The sequence below is a fragment of the Ammospiza nelsoni genome, chromosome 2 (genome assembly GCF_027579445.1).
Source record: "Ammospiza nelsoni isolate bAmmNel1 chromosome 2, bAmmNel1.pri, whole genome shotgun sequence".
Taxonomy (NCBI): Eukaryota; Metazoa; Chordata; class Aves; order Passeriformes; family Passerellidae; genus Ammospiza; species Ammospiza nelsoni.
This window is the reverse complement of record NC_080634.1, coordinates 37,100,394-37,125,661: the sequence shown is the minus strand read 5'-3', so window position 1 is coordinate 37,125,661 and position 25,268 is coordinate 37,100,394. Positions and strand designations below refer to the sequence as shown.

Here is a 25,268-nt window from a genome sequence, read left to right as displayed (position 1 = left end):
AACCCTCCTAAAGTCAAAGAATGGGAGCTGGTCAAAGGGTTTTAGAAAAGAATGTGTTGTTCTGCTGGCCATGCTCCTCCAAAGATAGCCTGGTATGCTGATTACCTGACTAGTAGTGAGAGTGCACGTCTGGGTCCATGTTCAGCTTGGTGTCTGCAGTAACATCCAGGTCATTTTTAGTGAAGCTGCAATTCAGATGTTCATGGCCTGCACAAGTGTGTGCAGCTCTTCCACCTGAGGTGCAGACTTCTTACTGAACTTTATGAGGTTTCTGTTGGCCAGGTCCTCAAGTATATCAAGAGCCCTTTAGAATACAGCTCTGCCATTTGTCATGTTAACCACTCCCTCTTAATTTCTTATCCTCTTGAAATTTGCTGAGGGTGCACTGTGTGTCATGATCTAGGTCATTGATGAAGATATTCACTGACGCCTTAGGTATCCCTGAGCTCCTTTGCTCATCACTGACCACTTGACATATGCCAAGTGATCATCATCACCCTTTGAGCCTACTGGTTAAGTCAGTTCCCAGCTCAGTGCCTTCTTTTAGCCCACTCTTCCTCAGCTTTCAAAGCATGCTGTAGGTGACCGGGTCTAAAGCCTTACCAACACCATTGCATGCAAATAAGCATAGCCATGCTGGGAGAAGGATAACTAGCTAGGTGATACAGCACACAATCCAGGAGAAACCCACAATCCAGGCTATCCACAAGGTTTCCAAACCATACTTCTTTTCTGATTAGCTGCACATGTTCACCCAATGCTTCCTCGTGTTTGGATGAGAGGCTGTTGGAAGAGTTTTAACGGGTGCTCCCTGTGTTGCAGCTTTTCCTGCCCACAGAAGAGGTGTGAGAAATGCCTTTGCAGCCACTCCCCATGATAGCTAGTGGAGAAAAGGAATTACCATGTGCTGCACAGCAGATCCCAGATGCACATTAGTGGAAGTTATGACACTGGTCAGGTATGACTTTGGAGTCAGCTGTGTTTTCCCTCAGCACAGAGGCATTCCTGCTCAAGGCAGCACCTGTGCTGTGGCACTGCTTTGTGGAGGGCAGCCACTCCTCTCCCCTCATCCAAGCAAATTAGAAATTTCATCAGGAAAGCCAACCAGTCTGGACAAGCACATAAATTGCTTTTAGTCGATCTCTGATGAGTATTCCAATTACCTTCTGGGCCCTTAAACACCTGGCAAATGTGTTGTTCAGTACTTCAGCTTTTCCTATATTATCTGTCACTACATCAGCTTCTCTCCTATTCATTGCCTTTTTCCTTCCTCAAATTTTACCTTCATTTTTTAAAGTAGCACACATCTGCAGAATCACTTTTGTTTTCCTTTATGACCCTTGAGGGTAAGTATTAGCTCAAATCAATCAGCTTTCTAATTTTGTCAGCAGTCAAGCAGTCAAGTAATGCTAGTCTGTATTTTGCATTTTAGGTCATCAGAAAGCTCTTTGCTCAGCCATGAAGGCCTTCTGCTGAGTCCCCTCCTTTCTGCTCAACAGGATGGTTCCTTCCTGAGTTCTCAATAAGTTTTATTTAGAAATCATCCATCTTTCATGGGCCCTGTGTTTCTTTGGCAGCATCCCAAGAGATTTTGCTAAGCAACTCTCCAAAAAGGCTGTAGTCTGCTCTTCTGAAATCTTAACAGTCATAACTTGCTGACTATCTTTCCAGACTTCCTTTGAATCAAGAAGTAGGCCAGCTCATGGTCACTCTGATCCCAGCTGTTGTTTTTCACCACCTTTGCCACAAATCCTGTTTCTCCCCTCTACCAGTATCAGGGGCTGGTCAGGAACACAATCAATGAATCCCCTGCACTGCCTGCACAACAATTTCATCTTACTAGAAACTAAACCAAGCAGTGTCTGACTTGCCATGTGTACTGATAAAATTATTAGACATGTTGTTTTTATCCACTTTTGATCCCATATTCTACTAACCTGAACTTGTAAAGGTGATAATTGCTACAAAAAATACAGGAAGCCAAAGTTTCTAAATTAACTCAAATTAATTCCAAATTAATTTAAAATAATTCCAGAAAAATCAAGAAGTAAAATATGCCCATCACTGCTAGTATTTTTACCAACAATACGCACAACTTAAAAAAAATCAGCAATTAAGAGACAACATTCAGCTTCATTAAAATTACTGGCTGAAGATTATTTGTTACTTTTCTATCCCTTGTGTTCAAATTAGTTTATTTTTTATATAGACTGAATGGAATTTTTTCTGACACAGATTCAATATCAGACCAAAAACCACAAATTTTTATCAATTGAAACACTTACTTTTGTTAGAAAAAATAGATGTATTTAGGTTAAAAAAACCCCAAACCTTAGAATTGGAATGAATGAACAAAAAAAAAAAATAAAACCAGCAGGAGGAAGTGGGCAAATTAAGCTGAATGTTCAATCATTTAAGCTTACTGATAGATTCATTATCACAAGTAAGTTAAAGGAAAGCTTGTCATCTGCCTCACTCAAATCACTTGTACAGAGAATTCCAAAATTGCAAATGCCTTTGTTAGTGGAGAAGTTACCGTTCCAAATATTTTTAGCTGGCACACATGAAAATCTGCTAAAAGTGTTGCAAGACGGCATGGGTAATAAATTTCCTTATGTGAGCACAATGTAAATTAGCCCTGTAAACCTATTACAGCAAGAACCAGGTAGTTTGAATGGATAGCACTGCAGTAGCTGGCAAACATCTTAATTATAAAACATTATGTGAGAAAACCTAATTGTAAAACCTATAGACACCTGCAATCAAGGTGTCTATAGGTTTTACTAAAGTTATCAATATGATAATTGAATTCCCAAAAGATTTTCTGATTTGGTCAGCAACAAAGACTTCAAAAATATCTTTTTATTTTAATAGCAGGCTCATCAGCAAATCCTGTGGCACTGAACAGAAATAGTGCATTCACTATTCTGAGTTTATAGCTGTGAAAATGACTATAAAAATTAACTGTGAGAATTAACTGCATTTCAGTAGCCCCACTTGAATCAATAGGCAATAATTAGATGAATGGACATTAAAAAAAACAAAGCAACTCAGCAGCATTTAAGGGTTAAATGATTTGGTTTCTAAGGTCAGAGCTTCTTAGTCATAGTAGTTAGAGAAGAAAAGTGGTCTTTGGCTCTTGCTTGGGTGTCTCTCAGATTATGTGCATGTCCGGCAAGGAAATGTAATGGTGAGAAGAGCAATTTGTCTTTATGACTATGTTAATTTTCTCTTTGTGCCTTTATTTCCTGATGTACCATATTGACTATTATCACTAATAAAATAGTGATAATAGCTCATAATAGCCTCCTCCTTTTCAATAGGTCAGAGTTAACACTTGCTCAGAAAGAGGAGATTTCCATCTGATTTCTGCTGTGGCATTCAGAGCCTGCTCCTAGCCTTGACACCCTTATGTCTGCTGGTGCCACACATTGTCACAAGAGGTCATGCTCGTAGAGTCAGCAGCTCCTGTCCATAATGCCAATGCCACAAGAAGGTTTTGGATATCCAGCCTTCATTAGCCAACACATTAATTTGGAAATCCAGACAGGAAAAAGAACACAGGAGTGCAGTATTTCACAGAGTATACAGAGCTTCTCTGGACATTCATTTTTCTCCCCTCACAATAATGCAAAATGGACATAGGTGTGAATAGCTCAGACAAGAAACAGACTGCCAGTATACTTCATTTTTCTCTCAGGAGCTAAACCAGTACAACTAACTTGTTTAAAAACAGTCTAAAAATAGCATGGGAATGCATCTTCCCCCCTCCCCAAAAAAAAAGGTCAAAAGGACATCCGAATTAATTTGAATACATATCCTGCATGGGTCTTTATAAGCTTTTTATTGGATATCTGCTAAACGATTGGGCTAAGAGTGTAACTGCCTTCCTTTCTATGACTATTTTTTCTTTTCTTTTTTCTTTTTTTTTTTCACAAGTAACTGGAAAGTTAAAACCAGATACATGATCACAAAGAAACAGGACTAACAATACTTTGTCACTTTACAAACATTCTAAGTGTTTAAATGGTCTTTTCATTGTCAGGACTGCTTATCTCCCTTTTTAGAATTAATCCCTTCACTTTCTGTGACTTCATGATGTCCTTAGCTATTATTTACTTTTAAGCCTGCAATTGTTTTGCTGTTTTTCAAACCTTTCTAACTCTTTTTCTGCAACTGTGGTGCTGACATCTCATTATAGAAGATGCCCATTCAGCCCTACAAGCTTATTGACAAATCCTTCATCATTGCAACCCAGATATTTAATATTGGTATTCTCCCAGTTTTGGGAGAATACCCAAATTTGGTATTCTCCCAATATTGGTATTCTCCTATTGTATTTCTCAAATACATGGGTATTTGAGAAATTATGAGATCATTGTTAGATCAGCTAAAAACATTGGTGCAGATTTAATGAAATCAATGTTTAACTATTAATTAAAAATGTAACTTCTTGGAGCCATTCAGAGAAAATACCTTCCTAATTGAATGTCTCATAAATCGAAGGAAATCAATTTCAGCTTTGCATTCTCAATCAAAACAAAAGAGAAACTCTTTTAACCAAGACAGGGAAGAAAGGTGTGGTTTCCACACATTTATGCCCTGATTAAACACTGTATCATGACTTAGTTACTCTGAATCTGTCTGATCCAACAAGTTAAGCTGCTTAAGATAGTAATCACATGCAACAAGAAAAATGAAATGCAAATTAGTGGGTTATGAAGCTGATGAATACGTAAGTGATGAGATTCTTTGACTTGTAAGACACAGCAAGTCATGTCAGAGGATCAGAACAGCCCCCTCCTAGCACAAAAATAAAATAAATTCTCATTTTCTGTGGCATTCGACATTATAATGAGGGCTCATTTTCCAAACTGAACAACTTCTGTCTTCCAGGTGAATGGTAGTGCTCTTCAAACAAAAAGATAAATACACACTGTCTCATCAGTGACATTCAGTGTTCACCTAAAACAAGGCATAAAAGGAACCTCCCAGCATTTTCCTCTGTATCTCTTCTACCTTGAAATTAAGTACACAGATACAATTCTGCTACTGTACATCCATATAGTAGTCACAATTCTTTGGGGATTATTAAAAAAAAAAAAAAGTCTGAATAGAAATCTGCAGTATGCTGTATTCTATTTGAGATGCACTGAATGCTTAACTTTGTCCTTTACAATTGCATGAAAGGGAACAAACAAAGAGAAGCCTCTGACCTGGTGTAGTCGTCCTCCACAAGCATGTGCTTTGGAATGGGTGAGTATCTTCCTGGGGAGATAGGGGCCAGGGATGCCTTGTACTCTAAAGTGCCATTGTTTCCAGACGAGAGTATATGATTTTCCATTGGTGGAGAATAAGCTGATGGTAAAAATGAACATTTCTAGTCAGCAACTTCCATGTTTCATTAGATGGCACAAGAACATAACTTTTTAAGTACCAAGAACATGGTTCAGTGCTGTAAATGAGATCCAAACAAACAATTCTGGCTTGAGAGAGCTTAAAATAATAACAACAAAGAATGAACAGCTGGAGTTTTACTGAAAATAACAACAACAGCAGCAACAACAATAACAACAACAACAATAATAATGATGATGATGGCTTTTTTGCAGGGATTCACTCTTTAGAGGATCTTTAGTTCCTGAAGAGAGAGTCTGAATAGATCTCCTGTTTGAGAGACAGGAAACATTTTCTTCACTTAGGACTAGCAGAAGGAAATGCAATTAGGAAAGAATGAGATTAAAAGCACTCTTTTTGGCTCCAGTGTGGAGTAATGGGAGTAACATAGTAAGAACTCAATGGAGGATAAGAGCAGGAATTTTAAGTGTGGCAAGAATTATGTATACATTCAAAGCTGGGATCTAGTACAGGTGTCCAAAACCCCAATACAATTGAAATTTCAGTATCAACATAGATGGTATTTAGACCATGGTAAATCTCTGTTCTTAAAATGGAAAATGGATGCAAATATCTTACATATTAATTATTAATGATGAAAGTTACATTACTGTGTTGTCTGTTTATTTTTTTGGGTTTGCACGGTTTGTTTGTGTGCTTCTTGCTATTCTGAAGTTATCTAGGACATTTATGACTGGAGAGATGCAGTAATAGTTGTATTCTATCTCTAGTTAATTTAATTAGAAAAAGAAAGGATAAACAGAAAAAGCAGTGTTACATGCGTCTGCAATGAGCTGTGATTAATTTTCTCACGAGAAGAAGACAGCTAAACTTTCTAGTATTAGCTTCAGTCTTTTTTTCAAATGCTGAGATACAGAATGCTTCAAAGCAAAATCTCTCTAAGGGAAAGGCCATTATGCATTCTGAAATACTCTGAACATGTAGGTGTAATGAAAGGTTCCCTGAGGATAAATGAATCTGTATGCACCAACAGCTTGGGAAGGGCTACTGCAAATCTTTTCAACCTTTCCTTTCCCCCTGGAATTGTTTCTGTCTTCTCATATGCTGTTGATCTATAATCTGACATAATAAACCACACTGTTTTAGAACTGCAAAATTATTATTTTCAAAGTATAAAGCTCAAGATTGGATAGGGACATTTAGCATTTTTACTTCCCGGCCTTTGCTAAGACCCAGACCAGGCTGCTACCGAACATGATTGCCATCTGTTGTAACATTTGCTAACTAAATGGGCATCCTCAGCATGGCTGAGCATACCACTGACATGCATGCTACACAACCTTCCCTTCTGTTTTCATGGAGCAGACTGAATAAGGAGGATTTGGGATATTTAGCTTTTCCCTCAACTTTGTCAGTCCACCACAGCAACACTGTGAAAGTGCAGAAAAATTTAAATCTTTAGCATTTACTGCCCTCAGTAAATCTCCCCACTTTTAGTTTGCCTTAAGTGCCCACAGAATTATTAGCAGGAAATCCAGATGAGTATGGATCGACTGCTGAAGCTCCTGTCAAAAACTGTATTTCCATCCAGTTGCTGGATGGTGCAGCTGGTCCCTGCGGGCAGCTGAACCCAAGGCAGACAGTTTTTCATGAACAACTAATGAAGAAAGGGAGTCTTCAGTAATGAACTGTTTAGACTAACAGGCACCAGTGGTATAAAGAGCGCAGCTGAAATGTTAGGATTGCTGTGAATGCCAAGGGAATGGCAATGCCTGGGTATTGACACCAGGAGGAGTAGCAGGAGGGGTATAGGAATGGCATGTATTGATAAAGCTAGATTCATCAATAAGTCATCAACACTGAACATAATTACATGCAACTCGCCAGGAAAGCCTACACCCAAACTCAAACAAATATTCAAGCCATTAAAAGATGGTGGTGGGAGATAAAGACTAGTTTGGAGCCTAGGACACTCAGACGGGGCCAGGAGCAATCTGAGTAAATCCTAAAGACATGCATACTAGGGACAGATGGCAGAGACAGAAGATCCTCATTGCTGTCATCTCCTTAAGGGTCAAAAAAGCACTCCAGCAAGGAGGTTGTCAAAAAAAAAAAGAAAAGGACTCCACAGCCAGCCACCAACCCTTGTACGTGGTCACCTCAGGGAGTCCTGGGGATGCATCTGGATGCACATCTTTCTACCTGAGTGCTGGCCATGAGCCTAGATGCTTTTGAGTGCATGGATATGACAGCCTGATTGAAATCAATTGGTTTTTAAACGAGGACATCTTCCCTTCCTATGAGATACTTCACTGAGTTTTACAGTATTATTTAAACAAATTTTCCTACAACAGAATGTGCATTGAATGCAAGGACAAATAAGGCCTTGGTCCTCTGGAAAAAAAAATCCCGATGAACATATATAAAGTTAATGGATAGACTGAGAATAAAGCAAAGTGGACCAATGATTTATGAATTCTTCACTATGGGAGTAATAAAGCACTGGAACACAGAAGCCATGGATATGCCATCCCTGGAAGTGGCTCTGAGCACCCTGGTCTAGTGGAAGGTGTCCCTGCCCATGGAAGGGGGACTTTAACTAAATGGTCTTTAAGGTCCCTTTCAGCCCAAACCATTCTGTGACTTCACAAACTGGATAGCCACAGAAAATAGGTAAAGTTTTGTAAGTAGAGCAGAGATTTTTACATTCCAGTAAAATATTTTATTCAAATATGAGATAGATTTGCCTCAGGCTTCTACTAAGTTTGTACAAGATGGTTTGCTGCTTGTTCCAATTTTTCAGTGGACAGAGGACTCCAGGCTACAAATCTAATCATATTACAAAATGCATTTGCATGTACTTATTGCTGTAATATTCACAAGAGTTACAGTTCAGTCTGATCACTTGGACAATGGCTAATTGGAACCAGCACAGCCATACATCTTCTATATTGCTACTTTTGCTGCAAAAATACTTTAGCAGAGTTAAATTATTTGCAATATTTCTTGAGCACAGCATTCTTAGGTGGCAATAAACATTTCATTTTTGTAGCCTTCCAAGCTGTTTCATAAACTTTAATGGGGTACTTTGAACAAGCTATGAAAAAATACAATCATCTGAAAAACTGAAATATCTCTTGTAAAATAAGTTGCAGAAGTCACTTACAGTGAGTAATATCTGGTGGGCCATATGGATCTGTCATGTAAATGGTGGTGGGCTTTCCAACTTTCAGATACACTACATCTGATGTGTTCTTCAGTATTGCTACTGCCTCTTCATGGGTAACTTCTTCTAAACTGTAATTATTTACCTTAGAGGAAAAATCAGAGAGGTGAGTTGAAATGCAGAAATAGACAAAAATGATACATCCCTGCAGTTTTCAAAATGTTTGGAACATTGCTGTAAACAAAAAGCACTAAAGATTATAGAAGCAATTCTGCTGCAGGGAAGAAAATACAGTTTTCTTATTAGCACATGCATGTTCAAAGACTGATGCAGCAACATTGATACACAGAATCAAAATGGGTCAAGAAGGCACTTGGTTTTGACAATAAAAAAAGTTCTTTGTGATGTTCTGCTACATGTATAGTCACCAATATAAAATTGTATTTATTAATAAATTAATAGCACCATATCAGTTACAGAAACTGTCTACATTATTTAACCTAATAAAATAAACTTCCTAATTAATCTCTTAGCTTCCACAGGTGGGACCTCAGAAATACCCAACATACCCAAATCTTTCCATCACTGATACGACACTGACAACAGAAATAAGGAGAGATAAAAAATGGCATGTAGAATACCTATGAGGTGCAGGAATTGTAAAGGGCAGTTCAGGATGGAGAAAAGATATTTTTGATTGTGAAAGTTTGTCAGTTTTCTGGAAGCACAGAAAAAGACGTTGAAAATGTAAGAGAATGTTGTACTAGCTCTGTGCTGTTTTTAGAAGAGAAAAACACTTAAGCAAGGATAGAAGTAGAAGACTACAGATAAAGTAAGAAAGGAAATGGTGGCAGAAAGCTTTGCCTATTTATGCTCTACTCCCACAAAAAGAAAATCAAAAGAAAAGCATCTGAAGTGGTTTATTGTAGGGGCATATAAAATTTATTAATATATAAATCCACCGTATTAACAGATTGTCAACAATAGGTTGTCCTCCTATAAACAAAACTGTGAATGTTCCCTGCCACAAAATGTATAAACCTCCTGAATGGAGAAATTATAGAATAGGGGGGAAAAAAGTAAAGGGTGTAGGCCCAGGTTTCAGGCATGTGAGAAATAACAGAATCACAGAATACCTTGAGTTGGAAGGGACCCATAAGGACCATTGAGTCCCACTCCCTGCTCCTCACACTACTGCCTGAAACTGAACCATGTGACTAAAAGCATTGTCCAGCCTCTCCTTGAATTCTGGCAGGCTTGGCGCTGTGACCACTTCCCTGGGGAGCCTGTTCCACTGACCTACATTTCACAAGGAATATGAAACATTTTACTGTCACTTAAATTGCCATCCTCCAACTTCCACAGTTACTGCAAGGATTCCTTTTAAAGATTATGCAAGATGAAAGCAGAATTCCCTCCTCACTATGGTATAACAGTAAATTGCAGAAAAAAGTATATTATTTCCAGGGAATTTAGTATCAATAAATTATCAGAAACCTGAATGTGACAATAAGCAATGGACAAAGGGTTTGGCAACTGGAAAGAAATTCAGCTACTGTTAATCACTGAAGGACTCTTCATATTCAAATTATTTGATCACCACCAAGAAAAAAATACTTCTATTGGACAGTATTGCTGAATGTAAGGATTTTGTCCAAACTTTTTTCCCTGTATAATTCTCAGGCTTGGTTTTAAGGGTAATTAAAAGAGACAATGGCAGGTGTATTATGATAATTTGACATGAAGGGCAGTGATAGAGCCTAACACTCAGAAAGGAGCTGCTGACAGGGTATGCTGTATTTTGACAGCTCTTCTATTTAAATAAAAATCTTATGCCCAACTTCTATAAATTTCTATATCTTTCTTTGTAATGAAGAGCAATAACTTACATATACCTTTAATAAATAAATGCCTTAAATTAATAGGCTGGCAGGAAGAAGTGACTGAAATTATGCCTTTCTTGTTTATGTATTTCAAAACTGCCAGACACTTCATATTCACACCTTTTAGAAAGATGACCACAAGGTTATCCTTTACCTCTTCTCCTTCCCACACTGTCAGTACACTGTATTTCTTGCGTTTCATCCTAAGTTTAGTTCAAGTAGAGAAAAACTCACATAACCTCACCTACTTTACAGCTACTGTAAAAAAACATTCTCAGTCAAAAAAAGACAAAAAATGAAATATCTTAGAACTCTCTGGATTTTGAATTTTTGGTCTTTTGAGAAGTGAATAAAAACAACTATGTCGCAATTGAAAAAATATGACAAAATTGACTTGATGCAACTTCTTTTCCAAAGGTGTTGGATTTTGGTTTTTGTTGGGGTTTGTTTCCATAAATTTAGCTGATAAAAATCATCACAAGATACTTGGATGTCACAGTTGTGCAGTAAAGAAGACAAAAAGCCATTTTAGAAACAGAAAGTAAAGTATTATAATAGAAAACATATTTGATGTGGCAGGTCCTGCGTCTTCTCTCTGACAATAACATTATGGGACAGGTGTTTTACCAACACTGTACAAATGACTGATATCTAGAAGTTAGGACTTACAAGCAATTCTAATGTCTATGCAGTTCAGCACTATGGTTTTTTTTATAGACATAAAGATCCTAGAGTTCATGGCAAAGTTTATGTAAAATCATTTTGTCCTGGACTGCTCAGTTCTCAGTAAACAAAGAAATGAAGACTCAATGTACATCAAGAGAAAAAAAACAAACAAACTTGTTGATTCATTCACAAAAATTAAGATCCTCAGTGGTGTCATAAGGTCTATTTTAAGTGTGAGCTCTTAGAGAAGGAGATGAGATCACCTTCCTTAGTCATTTACCAACATCACCTTTGACTTGCACTTCCAGACTTCCTTCAGAAGGCAGCTCTTGCTTTGCATCTACAATTCCTATTAACAATCCTATGTGCATCTATCAATATATTTTCAACTTTTTGACCATAAAACAATGATCACAAATAAAGACATCTGTATGTGTTCTGCTATACAAAAAACTTGAATACTTAGAAGAATTCTATTGTTCAGATCCCAACGTATAATTGCAAGATGACTGCAGTTATGTAGAGGAATCTTTTGACATCTTTCCTTAAAACATTGTACAGAGATTATGATAATAATAGGAAATATGATGTTGTAGTTGACTTTTATGTTGGGATTTATGTCAAGAGAGACTATTTCTGAAGCTATTTCTTCCATAAAAGATGCCTTGATCTTGACAGAATTTTAAGTACTAAATCTGGCTTTTTCAGTGGTTTGGCCCAATAAATACATTATAGCAAAGCTTTGCTTCCTCCTGTAGACATAACCTTATATATTTTTTGCATATAGATTGCAAAAAAAAGGGTTGAGTTAGAGGTAAAGGAGATAAAGAGTAGGAGAAAGAAATCAAAGTGTATATAGCATGCAATCCTCTGAGAGGCTGAATTTTTGTGCAGAATGGCTAACTTAATTCTGAGTGGGTAGAATGGGTACTGCATGCCAACTTTCTGGATCTAAGAAGCCAATTTAAATAGCAGTTAATTAAGGAAAAAAAAAACCTTAAGGCAAATGCTAAAAAAGATATTTATCTGAATGGTCAGTTTTGTCACAAAGCTGTATATTTGAGACAAAAAATACTGTGACAGGAGCCAAAGGATAGGAGTCAGAAAGAAAAAAAGGCATGGAATAAATGGGGCTTTTCTAATTGGAAAAGTTACATGCAGTGAAGATTTAAAAATACAAATAGCATCTGCAGAAAAAAAAAAATAGGAAAGCTTTTTCTTTAAATAGAAAGTATGTGATATAAGACATACTGGTAACATGAGAAATGAATAAGGGAAAGAAATAAAATAGCAGTAGAGAAGGAAATTAAAGATAAAAGTCCAATCAAAGAAGCTACTTGAGTGATGGGAGAAATCAATAAGAAATTATGCCAAAGAGATATAAAAAGACTGGGATTTTTTTTTTCCTAATTAGCATAATCAGGGCAATGCTAAGCAAGGATGTTTTATTTGGAAGTTTTCCTAGATTCACACTGAAAATCAAAAGCCCCAAAAAGCAGCTAGGAAAGCTTAGAATCCCCAAAATGACTGCACAAGTGCTCTAAAGAGTAATTTCATTCAGAACAATATAAGCTGATATGAGAATAAGAGCTCCAGAGGAATAAGTCTATCTTATTTAATTTTTCTTTCTTAAAGGGGATTTGTTCATTTCCTCTATTGATTTAGGCTAAGAAAGATTTGATTCACTAAGTGAATGAGATAAAGGGGTGATTTTTACCTTACCAGTGGTAATGTTTGCTTTTCTGTAATATTCAACTTTTCATTCAGACAGCGGATTTTCCTGGCTGAACATTTACCAGTAAACACCTGCAACCTGCCAGCTGTAAATCTAGAATGCTGATGGCCTTTTTCAAAACTCACTCACTTAAAAGGCTGCAAAGAGCGGGATGCTTTCCAGTGCTGAAGTGTGATGATTTGTACAAAGGATATAAATCTGTTTGCATTAACTAAATACTTATGATCCCATGGGCTTATGAGTTAGTTGCACAAGTGCTGGGCCGTTTTCTAAAAGACAATCCCACAAAGACAGCCAAAATCATTTAAAAAACCACCTCTGATCAGAACCAAATGCTAATCTATATGCATCTTGAATTACATGCTCTGATTTTATGCACTTTAATACAAATGTAATCCTGCATTCATACACAATCTGAAAGAAACAGGCACTGGTAGGGGACCTTATAAGGAACACAGTCACAACCCCACCACAGTCCTATGAAATTACCAGAAAACAACACCTTTTTTCAGAAAGGAAGCATACATTTATGAAAAGGAATGTGACTCCTGTTTCTTCCTCCTGTTTCCATTCAGAAAACAGAATCAAATTAGACCTCTTGTTATATACAATCGCTGATCCCTGTGACTATACGGGGCAAGAAGCAACAGGATACAGCCCAAACTTGCAAGGGTATTTTGGCATATGAGATGTATTTTAGAAAAGCTTCCAGTTATAAAAGATTAATAATAACATACATTTTCCTTTAAACCCTAATGTTTTTAGCATTTTCCCTGAAAAATGCCTTGCTATTAGTGTTGTTATGTAGTAGTAAAAAAGTACCATTTTTACCATTTACCATTTATACTGATTTGTCATTTACTCATTCTGTAGATAAAAAATTGTCCAAAGTAAGATGATGGTATGAGATAAAAAAAGTAATTATTATCTGAGCTGAAATAGCTGAAAACATTTTTCAGCTTTTCTTGATCATCATTAGCAGTGACCTTGAAGAGGTGAGACATGCATCATGTTTGGAGGTGACACTTCCTTTCACTGTGAGATACTCAAAGGCAGGGTTGCCAAAGATTGGAACAAGGACCTGAAGAAGACTTTATGATGTTCAGCAGGAAGAAACAGTAAATCCTGTCCCTGGCACAGGCTAACTCCCATCAATAGCACAGGCTGGGCACTGACAGCCTGGCAGCATCTCTATGGAAAAGTGCTTGGGGCTCCTGATGGATGGCAAGCTAGGCATGAGCCAGCTGTGTGTCTCGGCAGCAAAGAGGTCAACAGCATCCTGGGCTGGATGAGCAGGAGCAGAGGCTGGAGAATGAGCAAAGGATTATTCCCCAATAGCTCACACTCATTAGCCTGAACCTGGAAACTGTTGAGTTCTGGTTCCTGCACTACAGGAAAGATAACAGAAGGAGGCAAGTTGAGAGCTATGCTGCTGGGATGGCTGGGGATGGAGCACTGACCTGCTGAGGAGAAAATGAGGGATCTTGGCACTTTCGGCCTGGAGAAGGGGTTCCTCTGAAGGCAGCTTTTAACAGACCCCCAGTGCTTACAGGAAGATCATCAAGGCAAAGCTAAGCTTTTCAGAGTCACGTGTGGTAACAGGATGAGTGACAGCAGGCAGATGTTGAAACAAGAGAGGGTCAAACAGGTTATCAGGAGAAGTCTTTTCCTCAGGAGGACAGCTGAGCTGTGGAACAAGTTTCTCAGAAAGGCTCTGCAATCTCCATCCTTGGAGATTTTTGAGATGCACCTGGATAAATCCCTGAGCAACCTAGCTGGCCCTGAATTACCATGGTGGTCTGTGATGCTCTGTACATGCTTTACTTTTTCTCCTTTACACTGCGGACAGAAGCTGAGACACCCACTGCAGTGGGATTCTCGCTGCTGGCATTACCACCAGCAGAAGGAGGCCTTACCACCTGAACACAGTGAGGGAGTATTTTTCTCCTAGCTGTTAGTCTTCAGAGGAGAGCTCTGGTTTTTTCCTTTCACATATACCTAGAAAAAACATTCGGTTTTTGGTTTAAACACTCATGCTTTCACCAGTACTTTTACAAACAGGTACCTCAGGATTAATGTGCAATGGAGAATTGTCCCGTGCAAGTGCTGAGGTTAGTAGATCTTAAATGCCACAAAAACATAACTGTGTAACATGCCCTTGCACAGATTTCACAATAATCACAAGGTATTATTTACATAATACATCTTCAGAAATCTTAACACACTATATGCAATCTGCATTTAATAACAGTAGGGTCATCAAGCTACAGAATGCTCAGGTGGCCCAATTCTTGTCTTACATTTCAATATTTGTTTTTATTTTGCTTCTACACTTTCATCACCTCTTAAATTTATATTAATGTGATTTGCACTTTCTTCGGGATCTGAAAGCATTTCACACAAAATTATCACAACACAGATACGAAAATTAAAAAAGCTCCCCAGCAGCTGCTGAGAATTCCAGAAGGATGACAAATTCTTGTAAATTCTGTAGAGAATGATAGAAAAAACCAAAGATCAAGAAAGAATGTGTTACTGAGAAGGAAAAAATAAAAAAAGAGGAACTGCTCGAAGAAATAATCAAGAAATCAGTGAAGCAGAAGTAGGACCATATAGATGACAAGGGTAATACTCTGTTGAAACACTGCCAAAAGAAAGTAATTAATTTTTTCACTCACTATTCGTAAAGGAACATGAAGTTAATGCCATGAACTGACAGATAATCCACAAATTATGATAAAAAAATACTGAAGGTACAGAAGTTAAAAACAAATCAGGTTGTCTAGTTGGAGAGAACCAAGAAACATGGCTGCAATCTGCATGAATTTTAGAAACAGTTTTGATCTTGTAAACGAATCTCTGCATATGTAATGACTACAGTACACAGAGTATTTTCTTGTGCAGCAGTTAAAAGCTTGGTCTGAAAGTACATATCTAGAGAAGAGCAATACTTGGAATGATTTTTTTTTGCTCATTTTACATGCAGTGATAAAAGGAGACATCACTTTAGTAAAGAAAAACAGTCCAGACTGAAAGGAAAGAAGAACAAAGACATCAAATGTAATGCAAATGACCTCTGCTCATTTTCAGAAATACAAAATTGTCACAATTGTCACAGTGTAGAAACATCTATATCTGACTGCAGTGAATCACAGTTTGAAGGCTGAGATGCTTAATAAACTACTCCTGTAAAAATCTGAGAAGAATGAATTAATGCATAGTGGTATGGAAAATATTTCTATTTAAATTAATTCTTATGAAATTACATTGGAGAGGGTGAATGTGCGGGGTTTGCATCTATTTGATTTCCCTTTATATATTTACTACCTCATGTGAATTGGAAAAAAATTAAGAGTAAAGTAACAAAAAATTGCAGAAAACACAAAAACTGCAAGGAATTCTCATCAGTGTAAAAAGCAACAAAAACAGCTGAACAGAAGCAGATTTGCAACAAGTTGCAAAATAACGAAAGTGTAAATTTGGCAAATAAAAATACACATTTCTGCACCAAAATAAGCCAAAACTTCATCATCCAATAGTGACTTGAATTTCACTATGCTGAGATTATGCAAAGACAAAATGCCAAAGAAATTTTGAGTTCTAGTTTCATTTTGCTCTGATTTTGCTAGCACAGGCTGATCCTTAAGCTGTTTTATCTACCCATTTGGGTTAAGTAAAAAAGATAAAGAGTCACCAACCCAGCAACCAAGTGCCTTTCCAGTTCTGTTTAGTACTCTGTCATAAAATTAATGCCCATCTTCATATGTGACTGGAACATAATGTCCCTGGCCAAATAAAGAAAACCTCAATTAGGCCCAGCTTCACAGGCAGCAAAAAAGGTCGACTGCTTAAATATCACATCACAGAACAGGGCTAATGCAGTATTAGTTTGTTCTTTTTTTTCATTGCACTTACTAAAAAAATATTTCTCTACCTGCTGAGATCTATACAAATACACTGACATGAGTACAACTTGACATAGATTAAGTTGTGCTGATTCACCAGGGTCAGGATTTCCCCCTCAGTCTTGAATTAAACAAACTCTGTGAGTGGGAAATCATTATTGATAAGAAACAGTGAACCAGCACTAGGGAAAATTTGGAAAATGTTTGGGATGTTTTTTAACATCTATATGGAACACATAAGTAAAGCATTCCTACAGGTACTGAAATGTAAATAGTAGCCCCCTGACAGTTGCTACATGGGAGTCATTTACTGGCATGTTATGACCGCTTTCAATTTGGGTACAATAAGCAGTAGAATCAGTACTACCTTAACAAACACTTTGTCTAAAGTCTTTTAAGTTTTATGGTCCATTTTGACTTGTTCCTTACATGCATAAGACATTTATTCTCTGTAAAAGGTTTGTCAAAGTAATATAATACATTGCCTTCATAAAATGTTAGCTTTCCAGAGGAATGGGGTTTTTACTTCAATATTAGAAAAATATTTTAAAATGGGGAAAATGAAGATGATGGAAATACAATTATTATAGCAGTCATTTTGGTTACCTCCAGAAAGATGTATGGTGAATAAAAGTCCTTATATGAAACAATTTTCAGCTAAATAAATGGAATTAAAATTTCTCATACTTACCATAAGAAGTCTATCTCCAACCTGCAATCTCCCATCTTTTTGTGCAGCTCCCCCATCAATAATCTTAGTGACATAAATGCTGTTGTCCCCAGGGATGTGTTGGTTTCCCACCCCTCCTGCAATACTGAATCCTAGACCTGGAAAAGACATTGCAAACAAAACATTAGCAATACAACATCAAACACTAAAGAGAAGTGGAAGACTAACATATACAATGTAAGCTTTGAGTATTTTTTTTTTCAGAAATACAAATAACATACTCTTTCACTTTCCCTGCAAGGTCAGGGACAGAACTAAAGCAAGGAAATTCTTTGCCATTTACAATTACAGAAAGGCAGAGAAAAGAACAATTGAACCAGTGGTGATTCTATACACCCTCATCCTTGGGGTCCAGTGCAGCCTACATCAAGAAGTTATGGCTCAGCTTTCCATGATCAGCATTAAAACACTGAACTTGGAGTTTATTTTGTTAAATATCGCTATAAAATACATCACCATTTATCAGAACAAAATGAAAGGTGTTCTGATTGTCCACACAATTTGAAAAATACTTGGAAATGTCTAGCACAGGTTTTGCAAGTTCATGTAGTACCACAGTGAAGGGTCAGTGAAAATAAAAGAGAAAAGGTGTAGATGTTTGATTTAAAGTGTGGGTTTTTTCCTTAGGACACAAATCTGTGGCTATGGACACATAAAGAAAGCAACAGTCCTTTGTAAATATCTAACTTCTATTCAGTGATCTGTGAAATTCCTAGATAAACACTTCAAAGACCCAAACTTTGTAACAATGTCAATGATACATGCTGATATGATTAAAGGAAGGCAAAATAAATAGATGTTGGGGGAAGAAAAAAAGACCTTTTCTCCTTTTCCTATATATCTTACCCTCTGACACATTGCACATACAAGCAAACCATTACTTTAATTTTTCAGAACATTTTTACCTCTCAGTCAAAGGAAAAACAGAAATTACTGTGCTTGATTTCCATAAAAATTAACTTCATACAGCTAATTTTTCAGAGATTATGTAGTTAATGGGAACTTCCATCTGAACAGAGAAGCTGTTTCTGACAATACCCTGCTTAGATTATTGCTCCAGCTAGGGATTTCTCTTTTAGCTGTACAGAAAAACAGTTATATCTATTTAGAGAGTAATCACTGGTTTTATCTATGAAATCTACGCTGTTCACTCATTCCTAAAAGAAACATGTTGATAATTGCTGTAGCCTGAGCAATAAAATGCAGTATTAAAAAGCGAGTTGCCTGAAATCTGGCATTTCATCACAAACTCAAAAGGGACACTGCTTGGGCAATAAAACTTAGGGGACAGTGTGTATTTAATGTACACAACATTTTTAGCAGCTTTGTACTTAGTATGAGTACAAAGATAAGGAGTGTGAATTAAATTTTTATTTTTTACCACATTATTTTCATTTGATAATTATTTTAGCTTCAAAAAGATGTGAGGTCAGGTACCATAATGGACTACTTAATGGAATGTGCCACACCAGTAAATTACAAAAAGAAACCTTTGAATTTATATCTCCAATTGAAACAGTACTTAATTAATTGACTATTAACAATACACACGAAGTTGATTCAGAAGTATAGGGTAATTAAAAGAAAGCTTTATTGAATTTCCAGCTAAAGCTGACAATCATTCTTATTTATGTGCTACTGTCAGTACATGGATAAAAAGATTAGGATTTTTCAGCAGGGCAGGATTTTTCCTGGGACTGCTAACAAAGAAGAGAAAAGATATTCTAATAAAACATTAAGAATGGATTTTTTTAACACTAGTTGTAGACACGGAACAATGATTGAATAATATTTCTTGGTGACATAATTATAATCAATGTGATCTAATTCATCTGTATAGGCTTCTACCAGTAAAGATATGAGAATATTCCAGAATGCTGGTGGGAGCAAATGAGTGGGCTAGATCTCAGCCAGAGGGCTCTCTTCAGCCCCACTCCTCACCTAGGGCATGACCATGGGAAGAACAGGTTGGGGAGCACTTCCATCTCCTCCTCTCCCCTTTATTGACACTGTACACCTGTAAAGGGCAAGGCCATTTCTGCACACACAGCTGGGTGTGCTGAAAGTAGGTTCTAATTCAGCCTGGTCCTGCTGCAACAGCAGCAAGTATTATCCAAGATAATCACCTGCACTTTCTGCAGTGCTCAGTGGGGGCTTGGCTTGCTGTTTGCATGGCTGTAGCATAATGGATGTATGAAACTGTAAAAAAAAAAGCACCAACACAAGCTGCTCCCAAAAAGTGAAAAAAAAAAAATCACAAAAGTGAAGCTTAAAATAATGGAAGGAGTAACTTTTTCTACTACAGTCTACATAAAATTTAGATGTGATACAATGCAGGGGCTACATTGCACTTGTAAGCAAGGTCTGACTTTGGGCACCCAAATAATCAACAGTGATTACAGAAAGGTTTAGAAGAGCAGAACAAGATGGGGTAATACTGCAGGGAGCAAAAGGAGAGTGGGTAGGAAAGAAAACTGAGGAAGAGAAAAATTTTCCATGTCAATCAATAATGATTTAATTTCATTGCTTAATCATACTTGCCTTCTTTACAAGATTTCTTCTTAGAAGGAACAGGGAATGGAACAATGCCCCATTTAATTTTATTTAAATTACTTCTGCTAATTGCTAGGGCACATGGAAAGTATACTACACAAAACCTTTTGGGTAGGATTCACATGGCCAAATGACATCAGACAACTATGGTTATCATTTATACTACCTGTACGATAAATGAAAATTCATTAAGAGCTTTTAAAGTATGATTCATCTCAGCTCAACAAGACATCTGAAAGAGATGAGGTGAATCATGCTTTTGGTTTCTGAAAGGCTGGGGTCTGGATGTGGGAAGAGGTGAGTGGGAAGATCAATGCTATGAAAGTTCACAATCTGAGTTCATTTAGACTGAAGGTTTCTGAACACTTCAGTAAGATTTGCTCAATCCTAGTGTGCATCTCTGATCACTCACTACACCAGGTTAGTGTTACATCAGATTCTTACTCTGTTTTAAAAGCACAGAATCATTCAAACAAGGGAACAAGGTATGTTTTCTAAATGGTATTTTTCATAAAGCAGCATATTTGATTGCAGAACCTTTTTGTTGTTGATTCCTTTGGTTATGAAAACATTTCTATCAGAACACAGATCAGGAGTTGATCACTTCCTCTTTGGCTGATGTGCAATCTGCTTCATGGAAACAGCTGATTTTGGAGAGAGTGCTCAAATTCCTCACAACAGGAATTAGATGGAGGATAAATTCAGAATGAAGTTGAGGAAGAAATGTTTTATGATGATGGTGGTGAGGCACTGGCACAGGCTACCCTGAAAAGCTGTGGATGCCCCACCCCTGGAGATGTTCAAAGCCAGGTTGAATGGGGCCTTGAGAAACCTGATCTAATGCTAATGAGTAACAGGTTTGGAACTTAAAGATCCTTTCCAACTCAAACCATTCCATGTTTCTGTGGTTCAGTGAAGAAGAGACTACTTCAGGATGGAAAAAAGTGAGAACTGGATTTAATACTGGTGCACGTCCAAGTCAAACAGCTTTGTTCAAAATCACTGAAGAGGATAGGCCCTTATAAGATTGACTCAATGCGTAAACTAGGAAAGTTGAGTCAAACCTCATTTCCTTCCATTTCCACTGGACTTGTGTTTGTAAAATTCATCTGCCCTTGGGTTCCACAAATGCTGATCACTGATCCTATGAAAAACAATGTCTAATAATCCCATGAAATAGAAGACGTTTCTGGTATCAGAAAGAGGAAAAAGGACAGGGAAAAAAGCTATTCCACCAAAACTGGAAACTGCAGAAAAAACATGCTGCTATTAATAAGTTGAAGATATTTAGTAATATCTTTTCCTGGGATTATTAGCAAGAAATGTTAAAATATTTGACTATTTACATCTATTTTGCATTATTTGCCATACCAGATACATGTTTTAAATATATCACAATGTAAGTAAAACAATATGTTCTATTTTTCTAGTGAAAGTAGGCTTGGACGCTCCGCATATAGTTAGCTCAGCAAGTTGGACTAATAAAAATAAATAATAATAATACTTAAAAGTAATGAAACCTCTGTTAAAGACACAGTGGGTTAATTACACTGCAGGTACACCACTTTGCAGTAACCAGAGAGGAAGCCTAAAAGATGAACTCCAGCTATGTAATGTCAGCTTTCTAATGAGAAGTGAAGTTAAAGAAACTCAGTCAGAATGTCAAAAATGGATGTTGCATTTTGCTACTATCCTACACAGAGAACCAAGGTTATTTTTAAGCAGCAAACAGAGCGAGGATTTTAAAACAGAAATCCAACATGAGTTTCACAGCTCCCAATAAAGGGAATCCAAAGATAGCAGCATTTAAGACATAACTCTAAAATATAGTTAAGAAGTGCTTGATTTTCAGATAGTTAACCAAACAGTGTGCTTTAGAGACATAAAACAGGTAATTCCTAATTCCTAACACTACCACAGTACACCTTACCTCATAACTGACCTGTGAGCATAGACTTAGTGAAACCACAACAGGCATAGGACTTTCAACAGAAATATTACCATATCAACAAATGACATATGAATGGGAATAGGAATCTAAATACTAGAAGAATGACCAAAGGTTAGAGAAATCAGATGTACTGACAGTACAGAGCATGCAAGCAATAAAAATCAAAATGAGTAATTTCTGTCAAGCCTGGACAGAATGTCTGGACTCTGTAAGACCTTTGAACAGGTGTCTTGCCAGCAGAAGACCCTGTACCATGACAGTGGGATGTTGGCAGCAAGACTGCAGCATGTGACATCTGCCGTTCTCTTGCCTGTAAGCCTAACAGGGAAGCAGATTATATCAATAAAAAGGTTTGTTTACTAAATGAAAAAAAAATCAGCAGATGAGCAGCCACCTTGTGGCTTAGAGACTGAAGAAAGGAGCGTTCAGTATAAAGGACCACCCATAATAACAGTAGACTCCTAGAGGGTATAAATAATTTATCCAAAAATCTGTCATTTCATGGTTGCCAATCAAGAAAATGCCAAGAGATGTGATAAGGGTTTGATGTCCCATGTCCTTCACACACAAGTGAACCAGATCACCTCAGCACATGCACCCTGGGGGATGTGAATGAAACAGAGAGTGAATGAAATACCTGAAAGGAAAATCATAAATGGTTAACTTATTTAGAGATTTCATGAATAAATGTCACTACCCCTCCCTACACATTCTCTCATTGCTTTTTGCCACATTTATTTTCTATAGGTGTGAAAAAACTGATTTGCTCCAGAGCACTGTGCGCATTCAGATTTTCAGAAACTGTTTCATGCAGCAAAACAGAAAGCACCACCAGAAAGGACCCCCAACAAGCTGCCCCACTGAGGCCCTTCCCCGACACTGCAAGCCTGCCTGCTCCGTGGCATATGACACATCATCCATGCTCCTACAAATAACTGGACGTGGCAATGAGGAGCCCAAGCTGGGGCAGCTCCTGCCTTTCCAAGGGCCAGCCACTTCCAAAACACAGCTACGAAAGATGTTGCTTGTTAAAGTTGTCAAACCTGGAACAATAATGCCCAATCCAGGTTTCTAATTAATCAAATTCCACTTTCAGGGAGGAAAGGAACATGGGTAATATAAAATGCTTTGACTGATATAATGATTGACTTGTTTTGACAGGTACCACTGTTATGTCCAGTTTATATGAGTAAACAAACTCTAAAAATATTAATTATAAACAAAGGAGTACTAGGGAATGTCTCCCCATGCCCTTTGCTCAAGCCTCCTGTTGCCAGTTTCAGCTTTCCTGGAGGACACATATAGCACATATTTACAATAACATCCCACAACTGTGGATAATTAATATGCTTGTTATAGCTGTGAGTTATGGCTATTGTTCATTATTGACAGAAGAATCCTTTTTTATTTGGTGCATACAAAAATAAAATACATCACAAAATAAAAATTAAAGTTTGTGTCACAAGGATTATACCATGTTACAAAGAGGGACCAATCGTCCTCTACAGAGCTCTTTCTTTGTCAAAGAAAGAAACTATTAATCCCAAGTATATGAAGGCACTTTATCTCATCCTCTTCATGTTGTAGCAGTAGAGTCAAATATCAATTTATTTGATTGAGTTCTTATAGCAATTCTTATGCCTGATGCATGTGACATCTTATGCCAGAAGAACTTATTGACTACATTTTGCTCTGTGGATGAAAAAGTCAATCTAAAATACAGTATGATTCATAAAAATTTTACTAATATTCGTAACATATTTAAAAGCTGTCTAATTTTATTGTCATTGTTAATTCTTGTTTCAGACCCTGCTCCGAGATCACTTCAGAGAGCTCTTTTTGTAACTAACAATTGGATAATAGCCTAGACCACAGAGAAGGCCCAAGCCCCTACACATCTAACACAGCATGTTGTTATCTGGTGTTTCTTTCTAATGGCCTTAGGTTAAAAACTTCAAGCATCTGCCTTATTGTTTTGACATTTTCTTTCAGAAATATCTAATGTTTCAGTTTATTTCCCAGTTGATGTCAGATAAAATAAAAATGATGTACAGTGCCACTAGGTAAGAAGAATATTGTCCAAAAGCACCTTACACAAAGTGAAAATTATTGTTCCCTTTATACTGTGTGGCATTATATATTTGTGCCTTCAGGTATTTACCCAACTGTTTTTACACATTTTCTTTATTCCTGCCCACAGCCATTTTTATAGCTATCATTTTCATTAATCCCTACACTCTGGCACCCAGTGCCTCACCTCTCCATGCTACTGAGGCAATAGGGATGCCAGATTTCAGTACAGCCTCTGCTGAGGATCAAACTGAGCAGCACACACAACACTCCCACCGAGTGTGGCCAGTGTGCTCACCAAGAGGCTATGGCTGGATGGCAGCTGGGATAATACAGGAGGCAAGCAGAATGCTTTTCTTGTAAATGATCACTGATATTTTTATGTATGAAGACAGAGTTTAGCTGAGGTTTTAACAGAAATTAAACAGTAAAATTTTTCATCTAACTTACCTTTACCTGCATGATTTTTTAGCTCTGCGAATTCAAATTTTTAAAGTAAACTACAATAGTATAATTAGTTTTAATTTTAACTATTCTTGATTTAATAAAAAGAACAAAGATCATTGGCATTTAAAACATTACAGTAACACAAACTTGCTGCACAGCCTAGTGTAAGGATGTGCAGAGCTGTGTCCTTGATTCTTGATAAAAACAGAGATATTGATCTCACTGAGATTAAAATGGCTTCAAGACACTGCTGCATATGTACATTCATACTATCACAAAGTCCTCTGAAGGACTGAAGGCTTGGAAAAGTGGCAGCCAGCTAAAACTCAGAGGCGAGACTGTGGTGGTAGCTGCTGTCTGGTGATGGAGGGATGGCAGGCTGATTTCCATACCTTTGACTGAGAATATCTAAGCAGGTTTTCAGCATACGTAATTTTTAAAATTTGGCTACCACGCTGCTAAACTACAGTTCCTTACATCTGTTCCAGAACAGCTTCCTGCTGAGATGTCCTGGAGAACCCCTTCCCACCATTTTCTGAGCTTGCTCTTCTGCTGGGGGCAGGGGAGTGCAAAGTATTCCATCTCCTCTTTGGACACAGGGTTCATCAATGTCATGTCAGACCCATAAAAGTCAGAAACAAAAGAGTCAAGAATATGGAAAAAAATCATCTGGATATTTCAGGGATTTTCTTGCTGAGTTACTCAGCTGCAGCCTCATAAGAAAATATGAAAAACTTCAACAATTTTCCAACTATGTTTTCATTATTAGGGCATCAAAATCAAACATTACAGCCAAATTTATTA

At 37.3% G+C, this 25,268-nt stretch overlaps 1 protein-coding gene across 5 annotated transcripts in view; it reads right to left on the bottom strand.

The window, feature by feature from the left end:
* Positions 1 to 25,268, bottom strand: part of DLG2 (discs large MAGUK scaffold protein 2) — a 985,669-nt gene that overhangs the window by 259,990 nt on the left and 700,411 nt on the right. For all 5 annotated transcript variants that reach the window (XM_059492069.1, XM_059492046.1, XM_059492054.1 and 2 more), the window contains 3 exons: positions 17,405 to 17,541; positions 8,525 to 8,669; positions 5,217 to 5,358 (listed from right to left, as the gene is read on the bottom strand). In XM_059492069.1, coding sequence (XP_059348052.1) covers positions 5,217 to 5,358; positions 8,525 to 8,669; positions 17,405 to 17,541 — 424 coding nt within the window. The remainder of the gene's footprint in view (positions 1 to 5,216; positions 5,359 to 8,524; positions 8,670 to 17,404; positions 17,542 to 25,268) is intronic.